Raw genomic sequence first — 19,184 nt, forward strand, 5'->3', positions numbered from 1 at the left:
CTGCTATAGAGGAGAATCCTGTCTCATTGTGTCCAGTTACAATGGGTTCAGCCAAGTAAACCAGACCCGCACGTCATCCAGGAGGACCGCACAGCAATACCAGCGGCGCGGTTGTTTGGCTTTGCTTTCCCAGACACTGCGCTGCCTCTGCTTTCCTGCCCGCGCTGATACGATGAGAGCTGACACGACCCGGCGATCCTCTGGCAGATTGCACAAGACGTAGAGACCCAACAAGGAGCAAATGAAGCTTAAACGCTTCCTGTTTGGAGGATCTGACAAGTAAACGGGAGCGCATTGCTAAACACCTCAACAAGTGAATTATTAATGCGGCCGACAGCAGAGCTGGGATCACCACAGGGCGGCCATGCAGCTGTAATATAGGGTGGCGGATCCCCCGGGCGTCAGCGGCAAAACTCCGCAGCTGCTAAAAATACATTCTGCAGTTTAGGTCCAGTCACTTCCATTTAGCTTTAACGTTTGGGGATAGCGATTCTATGCACTTGTTACAGAACATCGTCAGGTGTTAACAAGCTCCGAGCGACTGTCGGGGACCAGCGGTGGCCACGCCGGAGTATTGGACCACTCCAACATCTGCTTATATACCTAACAGGGGCCAAAACTAACTAGAGAGGGGTCCCAAGAAGAATGGAAGGGCCACTGCAGGAAGCTCCGCACAACAGCCAAAGACAACGCTGAAAAAGAGGCAAAAAGTGATCAAATATGGTGAAGTGAGATCAGTGTAAAGTCTCTGAGGATCGGTATAGATAGAGGACTGTTCACACAACACCTAAAGGGGTCATCCAGCTCTTGGCAAGTCACGGTGGATGCATGGAATAAGCCATTGTGTCTGGATCAGTGGGGTCTGACAATGGACCCCAAAGCCAAGTAACTGTCTGAAGGGTCCGCAGGAGACCACGAAGACACGATAGATATGCCGTATAAAAGCAACATTAACTATATTGTATTGAAGTTGTTTTCCAAACGTTTGGAGCACAAGGGCCACTATTCTAGGAGGCACAGAGCTGTTCATCCATATTGAGGTGGGGAATACTGAGGTGGGCAATGTGCTGTCCTCGCCCCCCCCCCAGTGCCCTGCTGTCCACATACAGGTGTCCATGGACTTGGGTTTCTATGACCCACGGCCATGAATTCTGTTGCAGTAAAAGTCCTGACAGGATCCCTTTAAGATCCTGAATGAGCTCGTCACATACAAAACCGAACTAACGACCGACAGTGAAACTGAGCGTCCGAACCATAAACTGTCACTGGAAACAATTATCTGATCACGTCAATCTACAGGTCGCCTTCATCGGGACGCCATGAAAAAGTATTGACGGGAGCTGGATGAATGGCCAATCAGACAGCGGCTTCTTGGATCGCCATAAGCGCATCACTAGGGGTTAGACGGTGGAGAACATCCGGCGGCCGCAGAACGAAGGAGCGGCTACAATGTAAGCGCCAAGAATTCTATCGGAGATATTGGGTTCACTAATCAATATCTAGTATTTATCTGCTTGTAACGAGGGATTCCACACGTTCCCTTCACTTTGCGGCTTGTTCTGTTAGAGTAAGACCATACGGCTCCTGTAATGTGGGGCCGAGACCTTCTCACCATCGCTCCTTTCACCGTACGATCACATGCGGCAGATTTGCTGCAGATATTTTTGCATCTGTAAATCAGCTCTGTTCATCCGGATTTGCCCTGTGACAGCAGGAAACATGGATTTCTGAAAGCCCCTTTAAGAGTCACTTGCAGGAATGTCTGTAACAAATGTCAGCAAATAACGTGAATTCACGAGAGATCTGAAACTTTCCGGCAGCAGTGGCCAAACATGGAGGGAGGCTGCACCAGGTGTCAAATTCTGGGTGAGCAAAAATTTGGGCCCCAGTGTGAAATCATCCAGAAAGCCCCAATGTCTGAGCAGTGTCCGCAAGCAATACTTCTCCTTGGAGCAGCGGACAGGCGCAATGCCCAACCAGAAGCCAACGAGCTGAGCAAGAGAAGCAGCCGGTGATAGCGATGCCATCCCAGTCGCTGCCGCCACTCCCCGTCCAGGGCGCAGAGGATGAGGAGCTCGTCTCCGGCTGCTGCACTCTGCAGTGACCGGGGTGCTGCACATTGCGCTCTTCTCCCGCTTCTACTCTCACTTCTGATTTTGTGAAAAGATAGAGACTTGTCGGGAAAAATGAACAAATTTTAAAAATGTGCCATCAATGTGGCTGGGGGATAAGGGGCTCGATACCGGACGGGGGAGGGGAGAGATCGCAGCCACAGATTTGGGAGCACAGGACCCTTCCCCTGCCTCGGCCGTTGGTCGCCCTCGCTACGCCGCAGGCCGGGAGCTGGAGCTATAGAGAAGATAGTGAGATATTCCCTCCACACTGATGAGATGAGAGGTTTCCAGGATAAAAAAGAAATGATCTGAAAGCACAGCAAAACTTCATATTCCCCTGGTCATCCGCTCCAGGGTTCTTACACTTCTCCTTAGTGATGATTTCCGGCAAGAGACGCTGCCACCAATCATTAGCTTCAACAGTGATGGTGATATGCGAAGCACTGAGGACAGTGACTAGAGGCAGCGGTCATGACAGCAGCTATAGAAGATCAACACTGGAGGAGACACCAGCAGGGACGACTGAAGCAGCAACGGAGCGGAGGAGGCTGACGAGGCGATGGAGTGGAGGAGGCTGACGATGCGACGGAGCGGAGGAGGCTGACGAGGTGATGGAGCGGAGGAGGCTGACGAGGTGAAGGAGCGGAGGAGGCTGACGAAGTGAAGGAGCGGAGGAGGCTGACAAGGCGACGGAGCGGAGGAGGCTGATCAGGTGAAGGAGTGGAGGAGGCTGACGAGGTGAAGGAGTGGAGGAGGCTGACGAGGAGACGAAGCGGAGGAGGCTGATGAGGCGACGGAGCGGAGGAGGCCGACGAGGCGATGGAGTGGAGGAGGCTGAAGAGGCGACGGAGCGGAGGAAGCTGATGAGGCGATGGAGTGGAGGAGGCTGAAGAGGCGACGGAGCGGAGGAAGCTGATGAGGCGACGGAGCGGAGGAGGCTGACGAGGCGACGGAGAGGAGGAGGATGACGAGGCAACGGAGCGGAGGAGGCTGACGATGCGACGGAGCGGAGGAGGCTGACGAGGTGATGGAGCGGAGGAGGCTGACGAGGTGAAGGAGCGGAGGAGGCTGACGAAGTGAAGGAGCGGAGGAGGCTGACAAGGCGACGGAGCGGAGGAGGCTGATGAGGTGAAGGAGTGGAGGAGGCTGGCGAGGTGAAGGAGTGGAGGAGGCTGACGAGGAGACGAAGCGGAGGAGGCTGATGAGGCAACGGAGCGGAGGAGGCCGACGAGGCGATGGAGTGGAGGAGGATGAAGAGGCGACGGAGCGGAGGAAGCTGATGAGGTGAAGGAGCGGAGGAGGCTGACGAGGAGACGAAGCGGAGGAGGCTGATGAGGCGACGGAGCGGAGGAGGCCGACGAGGCGATGGAGTGGAGGAGGCTGAAGAGGCGACGGAGCGGAGGAGGCTGATGAGGTGAAGGAGCGGAGGAGGCTGACGAGGAGATGAAGCGGAGGAGGCTGATGAGGCGACGGAGCGGAGGAGGCCGACGAGGCGATGGAGTGGAGGAGGCTGAAGAGGCGACGGAGCGGAGGAGGCTGAAGAGGCGACGGAGCGGAGGAGGCTGAAGAGGCGACGGAGCGGAGGAAGCTGATGAGGCGACGGAGCGGAGGAGGCTGACGAGGCGACGGAGAGGAGGAGGCTGACGAGGCAACGGAGCGGAGGAGGCTGACGAGGTGCAGTGGGGTCCGGACCCTCCTCGATGAGACCTCCCTGGTGGGAGGCCTGGCTTTCTCAGTAGAACAAGGATGCAATATGGGGAATGTTATCTGGAAGAAGCGCTCTCCCCCAATGTAAATGGAAACAAATCAAAAAGCTTAAATTTGTTCAGAAAGAGAAAACCGTTTCCAGTATTATAAATGAGATTAAATCTAAGTTCCTGTGAGGACGAAAATATCTGAAGGTCTCATCTACATCCAAAGCCGATGACCGTCCGGGACGAGCAGATTATCACAGTGTTATAATTATTGTCTGCTAATTAACAATCTGTATACCGTCGTCTTCTGAGTATTTAGCTCATTACCTGCGAGACATCCTGATAGTTTTATATGTTTGTTCTTATTAATAACAACAATAAAACTGAGATCAAGATCAAAACCAAATTTTGATGTGAGGACTCGTAATGAGGCGTCCGTCCCTCCAACAACAAAAGAGACAGATCTAAAAGAAAACTCAGCGAAGATATACTGAACAGAAATGTTACATCAGATCACTGACAATGTGATGCTTCATTCAGAACCTATAAACCTATAGACGGAGAGAAGGATCCAGAGTGATTACGCAAAAGCATTCAATGTATCACTCTGTACGATAATCTCCTTATATGTAATAATATATCTGCTATAATACCGCCCCTGTGTACAAGAATATAACTGCTATAATACTGCTCCTATGTACAAGAATATAACTGCTATAATACTGCTCCTATGTACAAGAATATAACTACTATAATACTGCCCCTATGTACAAGAATATAACTGCTATAATACTGCTCCTATGTACAAGAATATAACTACTATAATACTGCCCCCTATATACAAGAATATAACTACTATAATACTGCTCCTATGTACAAGAATATAACTAATATAATACTGCCCCCTATATACAAGAATATAACTACTATAATACTGATCCTATGTACAAGAATATAACTACTATAATACTGCTCCTATGTACAAGAATATAACTACTATAATACTGCTCCTATGTTCAAGAATATAACTACTATAATACTGCCCCTATGTACAAGAATATAACTACTATAATACTGCTCCTATGTACAAGAATATAACTACTATAATACTGCCCCTATGTACAAGAATATAACTGCTATAATACTGCTCCTATGTACAAGAATATAACTACTATAATACTGCCCCCTATATACAAGAATATAACTACTATAATACTGCTCCTATGTACAAGAATATAACTAATATAATACTGCCCCCTATATACAAGAATATAACTACTATAATACTGATCCTATGTACAAGAATATAACTACTATAATACTGCTCCTATGTACAAGAATATAACTACTATAATACTGCTCCTATGTACAAGAATATAACTACTATAATACTGCTCCTATGTACAAGAATGTAACTACTATAATACTGCTCCTATGTACAAGAATATAACTACTATAATACAGCTCCTATATACAAGTGTCAGGCAAAAGGTATTTCTGCCTGAGTTTTTAAAAATGAGATATGTCTCAAAGAAAATAAAAAACACCCCCTATCAGTTTGTAAGAGAAGACATAGAACTCACTTTTGCTTTCCCCCAAACCAGGAATCTTTATGACCCGCCATAAAACCTCAGTCCAGAGCAAGCACTGGTACAAACCGGAAAATCCCTCCAAAAAATCCCATTGTTTAATTGTACAAACGTTTTATGACAATTTTAATCACGCACAGGTCTGACAGAAACATCGGAACCACGTTTTTTGAATGCTTACCTTTTTCCCATTACAATAGTATAACTTGCATAACTGAGGAATGACCGGGAACTGAGATAATGGATTCTGAGCTTCTGAGCGTCATAGAGGTTTCATATTTAATATCTATCTTCATGAATATTGGTGACGGTCAAGATGATGTCTCCCTCTTGGATGTGGGACCCCCCCACACCAAGATATGGAATCTGAAGGATTTTTTAGGTCTTCTGCAGCTGGCTGGGCTCGCAAAGAAGAGCCCCCTTGTGAGGTAAATAATGGGTGTCTCCCAGAGTTTTGGCTGCTTGCTAAAAACCAGATCGGCCATTTTGCAAGTCATTCCAACCAGGGACGCAGACGCATGCACTACACGCTGCGTGAAGGAATCACATCTACTTTCCGGGGAGCCGTCCCCCCCACGGAATCTGAGACCATCACCTTGTGAAGCAGGCTTTGCTATTACTTATCCCTTTTATTTTAAGAACTGTTTATGCATATATGTAAATTGTCTCCTTTATAATATCTTGCATATATTTTGTAAACACTGCCCCCCTTTGGGAGTAAATCATTATTATTTACCAGTTTCTTTCTTCTTGTCGTATGTCGAGCAAACACGTTCCTCACCCGCTAATTCACGTTACCTAACGGGTACCCGATCCACCTGTTAAGCGATCGGTGGTGGCAGTATACCAGTATTTATGTGATATTGTGGTTTGAGGGTGGCTGGTCGGAGGTATATATACGTTCCTGGAAGGAACTGGTGGTATATATACATCCTGTCACATCACGTGCCGCAATAGTCGACATAAATTAGAGCAGCTGCACCCGTGCTTATCCTCGGTCAATACCGTGTGTGACCAGCAGGATAAGGGGCGCCAGAGAGCTGCAAGGTCTGACCCAAAAGTGGGTGTCGTTTTCCTGACAACAAGAATATAACTACTATAATACTGCCCCCTATGTACAAGAATATAACTACTATAATACTGCTCCTATATACAAGAATATAACTACTATAATACTGCTCCTATGTACAAGTATATAACTACTATAATACTGCCCCCTATGTACAAGAATATAACTACTATAATACTGCTCCTATGTACTAGAATATAACTACTATAATACTACCCCCTATGTACAAGAATATAACTACTATAATACTGCTCCTATGTACAAAAATATAACTGCTATAATACTGCTCCTATGGACAAGAATATACGTGATATAATACTGCTCCTATGTACAAGAATATAACTACTATAATACTGCTCCTATGTACAAGAATATAACTACTATAATACTGCTCCTATGTACAAAAATATAACTGCTATAATACTGCTCCTATGGACAAGAATATACGTGATATAATACTGCTCCTATGTACAAGAATATAACTACTATAATACTGCTCCTATGTACAAGAATATAACTACTATAATACTGCTCCTATGTACAAGAATATAACTACTATAATACTGCCCCTATGTACAAGAATATAACTACTATAATACTGCCTCTATGTACAAGAATATAACTACTATAATACTGCCCCTATGTACAAGAATATAACTACTATAATACTGCCCCTATGTACAAGAATATAACTACTATAATACTGCTCCTATATACAAGAATATAACTACTATAATACTGCCCCTATGTACAAGAATATAACTACTATAATACTGCTCCTATGTACAAGAATATAACTACTATAATACTGCCCCCTGTGTACAAGAATATAACTCCTATAATACTGCTCCCTATGTACAAGAATATAACTACTATAATACTGCTCCTATGTACAAGAATATAACTACTATAATACTGCCCCTATGTACAAGAATATAACTACTATAATACTGCTCCTATGTACAAGAATATAACTACTATAATACTGCTCCTATGTACAAGAATATAACTACTATAATACTGCTCCTATGGACAAGCATATAACTACTATAATACTGCCCCCTATATACAAGAATATAACTACTATAATACTGCCCCTATGTACAAGAATATAACTACTATAATACTGCTCCTATGTACAAGAATATAACTACTATAATACTGCCCCTATGTACAAGAATATAACTACTATAATACTGCTCCTATGTACAAGAATATAACTACTATAATACTGCTCCTATGTACAAGAATATAACTACTATAATACTGCTCCTATGGACAAGCATATAACTACTATAATACTGCCCCCTATATACAAGAATATAACTACTATAATACTGCCCCTATGTACAAGAATATAACTACTATAATACTGCTCCTATGTACAAGAATATAACTACTATAATACTGCCCCCTGTGTACAAGAATATAACTCCTATAATACTGCTCCCTATGTACAAGAATATAACTACTATAATACTGCTCCTATGTACAAGAATATAACTACTATAATACTGCCCCTATGTACAAGAATATAACTACTATAATACTGCTCCTATGTACAAGAATATAACTACTATAATACTGCTCCTATGTACAAGAATATAACTACTATAATACTGCTCCTATGTACAAGAATATAACTACTATAATACTGCTCCTATGGACAAGCATCACCTAGAATAAATACAATAAAAATGATGAGTGGATTTCCTAAATAGGTGGCAGCAACAAATGTAAAATAAGTGGTGGACTGAGGTGACATTTTTTTGATGCAGCAATGTGCTTCTTCTGCAGAGCATTGTGCTTCTTCTGCAGAGCATTGCGTCGGGGATCTGAGTGTGAATCTTCGGTGATTGATTACTATTTGGTTCTCTCAGAACAGGTTTGATTACAGGAAGAAACGTTGGTTTTGGGATTGACATTGATTGTCTTGTGTTCTACTAAGGTCAAAAAGAAAATCATCAGAGTTCATCGCAATCGCTTGTGAAGTCACCCAGAATCCCGCAGGAGCAGATGTCAATGTTCCTGACATCTTTCAAAGCAAGTTAAGGTAAAACCCTTAGCTGCTTGGTGAGATCGCGGTGCACAGATCTGCTGTATACGGTGAAGCGTGAGAGTCCTGGTGATGTAGCACCGCGGCCGTCCAGCAACAACCACAATTAATGCTGACAAGTCAGAGTCCTACTTCCCCTGTATGATCCTTCACGTTATTGGGCGATACTTACTGCTGCCCCCGTACTTGCTGCTCTGTTTTTCTCATTCTCTTCAATTCCTCATGTTGTCATTTTTTTTTTCATTCCAGTATGTTGACTCTCTTTCTCAATCTTATTGCTCTCTCATTCCCATTTTCGGTTTTCCATGTTGTCCCTCATTCCCTTTTTCTTCATTCTCTCATGCCTCATTCCTATTTTTTTTGCTCCCCCATGCTGTCCCTTATGCTAATGAGACAAATGACTGCAATCTCCAGAAGGTTTGTGAGATCAGGTTCCTTTACTAAATTGAATTCACACCTCGGGTGCAGGTCCCATTCAGGTCCCACTCAGGTCCCATTCAGGTCCCACTCAGGTCCTATTCAGGTCCCATTCAGGTCCCACTCAGGTCCCTTTCAGATCCTATTCATAGTTTCATTTGTTAATTCCGTCAGATCTGACGGTCAGATGAATGAAATCTGCCAGGACACAGATATAGAGGAATATTTCACCTTCGCATACTGTTATGTTCATACACACAATACTAATTGTGCAGTTTCTCTGTAAATTGGACGAAGCTCCAGCAGTCGTTTGCATAATGACGTATCTCGCTACGTTGTATCATTATCACTAATAAGTCGATTCTCTTCCTTTCCTTTACACCTGGGATGTAATTTCCCATTAATGGCCAATTCTCTGAGTTTGGATTTTGTAGGATTGAAAACTTTTTTCCCGCTGTTTAATTCCCTTCTCCTGCGTATTTTAATGGCAGAACTCCCCATTATTTTACCGCCTATCTGCAGCACCAGTCGCTGAGCCGCAGCCAATCGTTCTATATCTATTTCAAGAACAAAAGCCTTCAGCTCTCAGTCAGACAACCCGCCGCTCCTTCATGCAATGGCAAAACATGAAATCAATCCGATCAATATGTATACAGACAAAAGAAATGTTTCGGCTGAAAACAAAATACCTGAATAAATATTTGAACATAGGAAGATGTGAATGGATGATGCATGAAGGCGTCCCGGCTGCCGCCACGTAGAGGAGGCTTTTAAATGGAAGGATGCGATGGGACAGATGGGAACAGGTAGAAGGAATGAAAATGGAGCATCTCTTTTGTATCTATGGGTCCCTCAAGAAAGTCACATAATACTGAATGGGCTCATGGAGTCACTTCAACAAACCCCTTAAATTCAGGCACCTATAGGTTTCCCTATTACAGGTATGTAGGACGCGTATTGTACTAACCAAAGCAATTCATCCCAACTGTGCTATCATGGAAGGTCTGATAGACCCATGGGTCACTCATGGGGAACCTCCACCTCTATTCTAGGGATTTCTGATTGCACTGAAAACTTGCTACAGAGCCAATTGTGAAAGGTCTATGAAGAACCTGACTTTCCTCTTGCTAGGAGAACATAGCACACAACACCTCGTACCTAGCCCTCTTGGCCATCAGAACCCTACGAGAACCCATGAAGAAGACTTAGTGGTTTTACTGCGAGTTCTGAGAACTCGGTGGGTGATCCCAGTCTTCTACACATCACAAGGTCTCATTAGGAGTCTTCATGGTGTAAATGGCCTCGTGCCTCTTGTAATGTGATCAATACTGGAACATCCAGGAGACAACCTTACAGAACAACAGCTTCGCCGACCATCACATGTGTAGAGCAGGAGATCATGTCAGCGTGATGGAAACTAAAGAAAATGGTGGAGATGTGGACACATCAAACCAAATAACAGTAAAGAGTCTCGTACTCACCAAGAAGAGCGAGCGAAAGCTGCTGAGATCTCCGAAGAATTCCTCCACGCTGACGGCCTTGGGGTCGAAGCTGAAGAACTCTCCCAGGTTGTTGTACAGCTTGTTCATGTTGTTGGACATGTTGGAAAGCTTCTCGTACTGCTCCCGGGCGCTCTTTGCAAAGGTGTAAGTACTTGTTAAGGAAAACCTCCTAAAACCAGAATGCTGTCTATAAACTCAAGCACCATGCCATCTTATCCTAGTGAACGCGATCTGATGGGTTTACACAATGCTTTAGTCAGAGGTACCGAACAAAACCTTTCTGTCAGAATAGTTGTCATTTGTCTATAAAAAGGTACCTACCAGCCCTCAGATGTAGCAGAGCTGAAGTGAGGGAAAGGAAGTCCAAGCACCTATAGTTCTGGAAGAATCAAGATAAATAGGAACTGTCCACTGAAAAAGAATGGATGGCAAGTTACAGTGTGTAAGAATGGGAACATATCAGACTTGTGCGTGCAGCAAAAGCAGTTGTATCTTTTGGGAGATGGGGGCAGCAGGGCCGTGCTGTAGCTCTGGTTGTGGGTACAGGACAGGTACGCTGTAGCTGTAATAACCTCTGCTGAAATAGGGAATGTCCTGCACGCTCTCTCTAATCATGTGTCTACATTACTGGGTCTTTCTAATTGAAAATCTTTATCTCTAAATGGCTGAATACAGAATAAGAGCAAGAGGAAACGAAGAAAGTGATCGGCAAAATACAATGCACAACGCTCAGGAATCGGCCACGAAAAGCTCAAAACCTGCAGAGGAAAAGCCAAAAGGCTTCAACAATGAAGAATTTATACTCCACATTATCAAAATGCAATATCAACTATGTGAACATTTTATAGGTCATGTATCACCGCATTATAGAGAATGATGAGAGTAATGACTGCCGCATACACGAACACAATGATGAGAGTAACGACTGCCGGATACACGAACACAATGATGAGAGTAACGACTGCCGCATACACGAACACAATGATGAGAGTAACGACTGCCGGATACACCGTACACAATGATGAGAGTAACAACTGCCGGATACATCGTACACAATGATGAGAGTAACAACTGCCGGATACATCGTACACAATGATGAGAGTAACGACAGTCGGATACATCATACACAATGATGAGACTAACGACTGCCGGATACACCGTACACAATGATGAGAGTAACAACTGCCGGATACATCGTACACAATGATGAGAGTAACAACTGCCGGATACATCGTACACAATGATGAGAGTAACAACTGCCGGATACATCATACACAATGATGAGACTAACGACTGCCGGATACACCGTACACAATGATGAGAGTAACGACTGCCGGATACATCATACACAATGATGAGACTAACGACTGCCGGATACACCGTACACAATGATGAGAGTAACAACTGCCGGATACATCGTACACAATGATGAGAGTAACGACTGCCGGATACACCGTACACAATGATGAGAGTAACGACTGCCGGATACATCGTACACAATGATGAGAGTAACGACTGCCGGATACACCGTACACAATGATGAGAGTAACAACTGCCGGATACATCGTACACAATGATGAGAGTAACGACTGCCGGATACATCGTACACAATGATGAGAGTAACAACTGCCGGATACATCGTACACAATGATGAGAGTAACAACTGCCGGATACACCGTACACAATGATGAGAGTAACAACTGCCGGATACACCGTACACAATGATGAGAGTAACGACTGCCGGATACACCGTACACAATGATGAGAGTAACGACTGCCGGATACATCGTACACAATGATGAGAGTAACGACTGCCGGATACATCATACACAATGATGAGAGTAACGACTGCCGGATACATCGTACACAATGATGAGAGTAACAACTGCCGGATACATCATACACAATGATGAGAGTAACGACTGCCGGATACATCGTACACAATGATGAGAGTAACGACTGCCGGATACATGGTACACAATGATGAGAGTAACGACTGCCGGATACATGGTACACAATGATGAGAGTAACGACTGCCAGATACATCGTACACAATGATGAGAGAAACGACTGCCGGATACATCATACACAATGATGAGAGTAACGACTGCCGGATACATCGTACACAATGATGAGAGTAACAACTGCCGGATACATCATACACAATGATGAGAGTAACGACTGCCGGATACATCGTACACAATGATGAGAGTAACGACTGCCGGATACATCATACACAATGATGAGAGTAACGACTGCCGGATACATCGTACACAATGATGAGAGTAACGACTGCCGGATACACCGTACACAATGATGAGAGTAACGACTGCCGGATACATCGTACACAATGATGAGAGTAACGACTGCCGGATACACCGTACACAATGATGAGAGTAACGACTGCCGGATACATCGTACACAATGATGAGAGTAACGACTGCCGGATACATCGTACACAATGATGAGAGTAACGACTGCCGGATACATCGTACACAATGATGAGAGTAACAACTGCCGGATACACCGTACACAATGATGAGAGTAACGACTGCCGGATACATCGTACACAATGATGAGAGTAACGACTGCCGGATACATCATACACAATGATGAGAGTAACGACTGCCGGATACATCGTACACAATGATGAGAGTAACGACTGCCGGATACATCGTACACAATGATGAGAGTAACGACTGCCGGATACATCGTACACAATGATGAGAGTAACAACTGCCGGATACACCGTACACAATGATGAGAGTAACGACTGCCGGATACATCGTACACAATGATGAGAGTAACGACTGCCGGATACATCATACACAATGATGAGAGTAACGACTGCCGGATACATCGTACACAATGATGAGAGTAACGACTGCCGGATACACCGTACACAATGATAAGAGTAACGACTGCCGGATACACCGTACACAATGATGAGAGTAACGACTGCCGGATACATCGTACACAATGATGAGAGTAACGACTGCCGGATACACCGTACACAATGATGAGAGTAAAACGACTGCCGGATACATCGTACACAGTGATGAGAGTAACGACTGCCGGATACATCGTACACAATGATGAGAGTAACGACTGCCGGATACACCGTACACAATGATGAGAGTAAAACGACTGCCGGATACATCGTACACAATGATGAGAGTAACGACTGCCGGATACATCGTACACAATGATGAGAGTAACGACTGCCGGATACATCGTACACAATGATGAGAGTAACGACTGCCGGATACATCGTACACAATGATGAGAGTAACGACTGCGGGATACACCGTACACAATGATGAGAGTAACGACTGCGGGATACACCGTACACAATGATGAGAGTAACGACTGCCAGATACATCGTACACAATGATGAGAGTAACGACTGCCGGATACATCGTACACAATGATGAGAGTAACGACTGCCGGATACATCATACACAATGATGAGAGTAACGACTGCCAGATACATCGTACACAATGATGAGAGTAACGACTGCCGGATACATCGTGCACAATGATGAGAGTAACGACTGCCGGATACACCGTACACAATGATGAGAGTAAAACGACTGCCGGATACATCGTGCACAATGATGAGAGTAACGACTGCCGGATACATCGTACACAATGATGAGAGTAACGACTGCCGGATACATCGTACACAATGATGAGAGTAACGACTGCCGGATACATCGTACACAATGATGAGAGTAATGACTGCCGGATACACGTACACAATGATGAGAGTAAAACGACTGCCGGATACATCGTACACAATGATGTAAATAACAACTGCCGGATACATCGTACACAATGATGAGAGTAACGAGCGCCGGATACATCGTACACAATGATGAGAGTAACGACTGCCGGATACATCGTACACAATGATGAGAGTAAAACGACTGCCGGATACATCGTACACAATGATGAGAGTAACGACTGCCGGATACATCGTACACAATGATGAGAGTAACGACTGCCGGATACATCGTACACAATGATGAGAGTAACGACTGCCGGATACATCGTACACAATGATGAGAGTAACGACTGCCGGATACATCGTACACAATGATGAGAGTAACGACTGCCGGATACATCGTACACAATGATGAGAGTAACGACTGCCAGATACATCGTACACAATGATGTAAATAACAACTGCCGGATACATCGTACACAATGATGAGAGTAACGACTGCCGGATACATCGTACACAATGATGAGAGTAACGACTGCCGGATACATCGTACACAATGATGAGAGTAAAACGACTGCCGGATACATCGTACACAATGATGAGAGTAACGACTGCCGGATACATCGTACACAATGATGAGAGTAACGACTGCCGGATACATCGTACACAATGATGAGAGTAACGACTGCCGGATACACCGTACACAATGATGAGAGTAATGACTGCCGGATACATCGTACACAATGATGAGAGTAACGACTGCCGGATACATCGTACACAATGATGAGAGTAAAACGACTGCCGGATACATTGTACACAATGATGAGAGTAACGATTGCCGGATACATCGTACACAATGATGAGAGTAACGACTGCCGGATACACCGTACACAATGATGAGAGTAACGACTGCCGGATACATCGTACACAATGATGAGAGTAACGACTGCCGGATACACCGTACACAATGATGAGAGTAACGACTGCCGGATACATCATACACAATGATGAGAGTAACGACTGCCAGATACATCGTACACAATGATGAGAGTAACGACTGCCGGATACATCGTACACAATGATGAGAGTAACGACTGCCGGATACATCGTACACAATGATGAGAGTAACGACTGCCGGATACATCGTACACAATGATGAGAGTAAAACGACTGCCGGATACATCGTACACAATGATGAGAGTAAAACGACTGCCGGATACATCGTACACAATGATGAGAGTAACGACTGCCGGATACATCGTACACAATGATGAGAGTAACGACTGCCGGATACATCGTACACAATGATGAGAGTAACGACTGCCAGATACATCGTACACAATGATGAGAGTAACGACTGCCGGATACATCGTACACAATGATGAGAGTAACGACTGCCGGATACATCGTACACAATGATGAGAGTAACGACTGCCGGATACATCGTACACAATGATGAGAGTAACGACTGCCGGATACATCGTACACAATGATGAGAGTAACGACTGCCGGATACATCGTACACAATGATGAGAGTAAAACGACTGCCGGATACATTGTACACAATGATGAGAGTAACGACTGCCGGATACATCGTACACAATGATGAGAGTAACGACTGCCGGATACATCGTACACAATGATGAGAGTAACGACTGCCGGATACATCGTACACAATGATGAGAGTAACGACTGCCGGATACATCGTACACAATGATGAGAGTAACGACTGCCGGATACATCGTACACAATGATGAGAGTAACGACTGCCGGATACATCGTACACAATGATGAGAGTAACGACTGCGGGATACACCGTACACAATGATGAGAGTAACGACTGCCAGATACATCGTACACAATGATGAGAGTAACGACTGCCGGATACATCGTACACAATGATGAGAGTAACGACTGCCGGATACAACGTACACAATGATGAGAGTAAAACGACTGCCGGATACATCGTGCACAATGATGAGAGTAACGACTGCCGGATACATCGTACACAATGATGAGAGTAACGACTGCCGGATACATCGTACACAATGATGAGAGTAAAACGACTGCCGGATACATGTACACAATGATGTAAATAACAACTGCCGGATACATCGTACACAATGATGAGAGTAACGACTGCCGGATACATCGTACACAATGATGAGAGTAAAACGACTGCCGGATACATCGTACACAATGATGAGAGTAAAACGACTGCCGGATACATTGTACACAATGATGAGAGTAACGACTGCCGGATACATCGTACACAATGATGAGAGTAACGACTGCCGGATACACCGTACACAATGATGAGAGTAACGACTGCCGGATACATCGTACACAATGATGAGAGTAACGACTGCCGGATACACCGTACACAATGATGAGAGTAACGACTGCCGGATACATCGTACACAATGATGAGAGTAACGACTGCCGGATACATCGTACACAATGATGAGAGTAAAACGACTGCCGGATACATTGTACACAATGATGAGAGTAACGACTGCCGGATACATCGTACACAATGATGAGAGTAACGACTGCCGGATACACCGTACACAATGATGAGAGTAACGACTGCCGGATACACGGTACACAATGATGAGAGTAACGACTGCCGGATACACCGTACACAATGATGAGAGTAACGACTGCCGGATACATCATACACAATGATGAGAGTAACGACTGCCAGATACATCGTACACAATGATGAGAGTAACGACTGCCGGATACATCGTACACAATGATGAGAGTAACGACTGCCGGATACATCGTACACAATGATGAGAGTAACGACTGCCGGATACATCGTACACAATGATGAGAGTAAAACGACTGCCGGATACATCGTACACAATGATGAGAGTAACGACTGCCGGATACATCGTACACAATGATGAGAGTAACGACTGCCGGATACATCGTACACAATGATGAGAGTAACGACTGCCGGATACATCGTACACAATGATGAGAGTAAAACGACTGCCGGATACATCGTACACAATGATGAGAGTAACGACTGCGGGATACACCGTACACAATGATGAGAGTAATGACTGCCAGATACGTCGTACACAATGATGAGAGTAACGACTGCCGGATACATCGTACACAATGATGAGAGTAACGACTGCCGGATACAACGTACACAATGATGAGAGTAAAACGACTGCCGGATACATCGTGCACAATGATGAGAGTAACGACTGCCGGATACATCGTACACAATGATGAGAGTAACGACTGCCGGATACATCGTACACAATGATGAGAGTAACGACTGCCGGATACATCGTACACAATGATAAGAGTAACGACTGCCGGATACATCGTACACAATGATGAGAGTAACGACTGCCGGATACATCGTACACAATGATGAGAGTAATGACTGCCGGATACATCGTACACAATGATGAGAGTAACAACTGCCGGATACATCGTACACAATGATGAGAGTAACGACTGCCGGATACATCGTACACAATGATGAGAGTAACGACTGCCGGATACATCGTACACAATGATGAGAGTAACGACTGCCGGATACATCGTACACAATGATGAGAGTAACGACTGCCGGATACATCGTACACAATGATGAGAGTAACGACTGCCGGATACATCGTACACAATGATGAGAGTAACGACTGCCGGATACATCGTACACAATGATGAGAGTAATGACTGCCGGATACACCGTACACAATGATGAGAGTAACGACTGCGGGATACACCGTACACAATGATGAGAGTAACGACTGCCAGATACATCGTACACAATGATGAGAGTAACGACTGCCGGATACATCGTACACAATGATGAGAGTAACGACTGCCGGATACAACGTACACAATGATGAGAGTAAAACGACTGCCGGATACATCGTGCACAATGATGAGAGTAACGACTGCCGGATACATTGTACACAATGATGAGAGTAACGACTGCCGGATACATCGTACACAATGATGAGAGTAAAACGACTGCCGGATACATGTACACAATGATGTAAATAACAACTGCCGGATACATCGTACACAATGATGAGAGTAAGGACTGCCGGATACATCGTACACAATGATGAGAGTAACGACTGCCGGATACATCGTACACAATGATGAGAGTAACGACTGCCGGATACATCGTACACAATGATGAGAGTAATGACTGCCGGATACATCGTACACAATGATGAGAGTAACGACTGCCGGATACATCGTACACAATGATGAGAGTAAAACGACTGCCGGATACATCGTACACAATGATGAGAGTAACGACTGCCGGATACATCGTACACAATGATGAGAGTAACGACTGCCGGATACACCGTACACAATGATGAGAGTAACGACTGCCGGATACATCGTACACAATGATGAGAGTAACGACTGCCGGATACATCGTACACAATGATGAGAGTAACGACTGCCGGATACACCGTACACAATGATGAGAGTAACGACTGCCGGATACATCGTACACAATGATGAGAGTAACGACTGCCGGATACAACGTACACAATGATGAGAGTAAAACGACTGCCGGATACATCGTGCACAATGATGAGAGTAACGACTGCCAGATACATCGTACACAATGATGAGAGTAACGACTGCCGGATACATCGTACACAATGATGAGAGTAACGACTGCCGGATACATCGTACACAATGATAAGAGTAACGACTGCCGAATACATCGTACACAATGATGAGAGTAACGACTGCCGGATACATCGTACACAATGATGAGAGTAAAACGACTGCCGGATACATCGTACACAATGATGAGAGTAACGACTGCCGGATACATCGTACACAATGATGAGAGTAACGACTGCCGGATACACCGTACACAATGATGAGAGTAACGACTGCCGGATACATCGTACACAATGATGAGATTAACGACTGCCGGATACATCGTACACAATGATGAGAGTAACGACTGCCGGATACACCGTACACAATGATGAGAGTAACGACTGCCGG

General features: G+C 44.8%; 1 protein-coding gene across 3 annotated transcripts in view; it reads right to left on the bottom strand.

Moving 5' to 3' along the window:
• Positions 1 to 19,184, bottom strand: part of DIAPH2 (diaphanous related formin 2) — a 2,453,123-nt gene that overhangs the window by 565,969 nt on the left and 1,867,970 nt on the right. For all 3 annotated transcript variants that reach the window (XM_073642200.1, XM_073642202.1, XM_073642201.1), the window contains one exon: positions 10,421 to 10,584. In XM_073642200.1, the coding sequence (XP_073498301.1) occupies positions 10,421 to 10,584 (164 nt within the window). The remainder of the gene's footprint in view (positions 1 to 10,420; positions 10,585 to 19,184) is intronic.

The sequence above is a fragment of the Phyllobates terribilis genome, unplaced genomic scaffold (assembly GCF_046119375.1).
Source record: "Phyllobates terribilis strain yellow unplaced genomic scaffold, ASM4611937v1 Scaffold_7__3_contigs__length_470593459, whole genome shotgun sequence".
Taxonomy (NCBI): Eukaryota; Metazoa; Chordata; class Amphibia; order Anura; family Dendrobatidae; genus Phyllobates; species Phyllobates terribilis.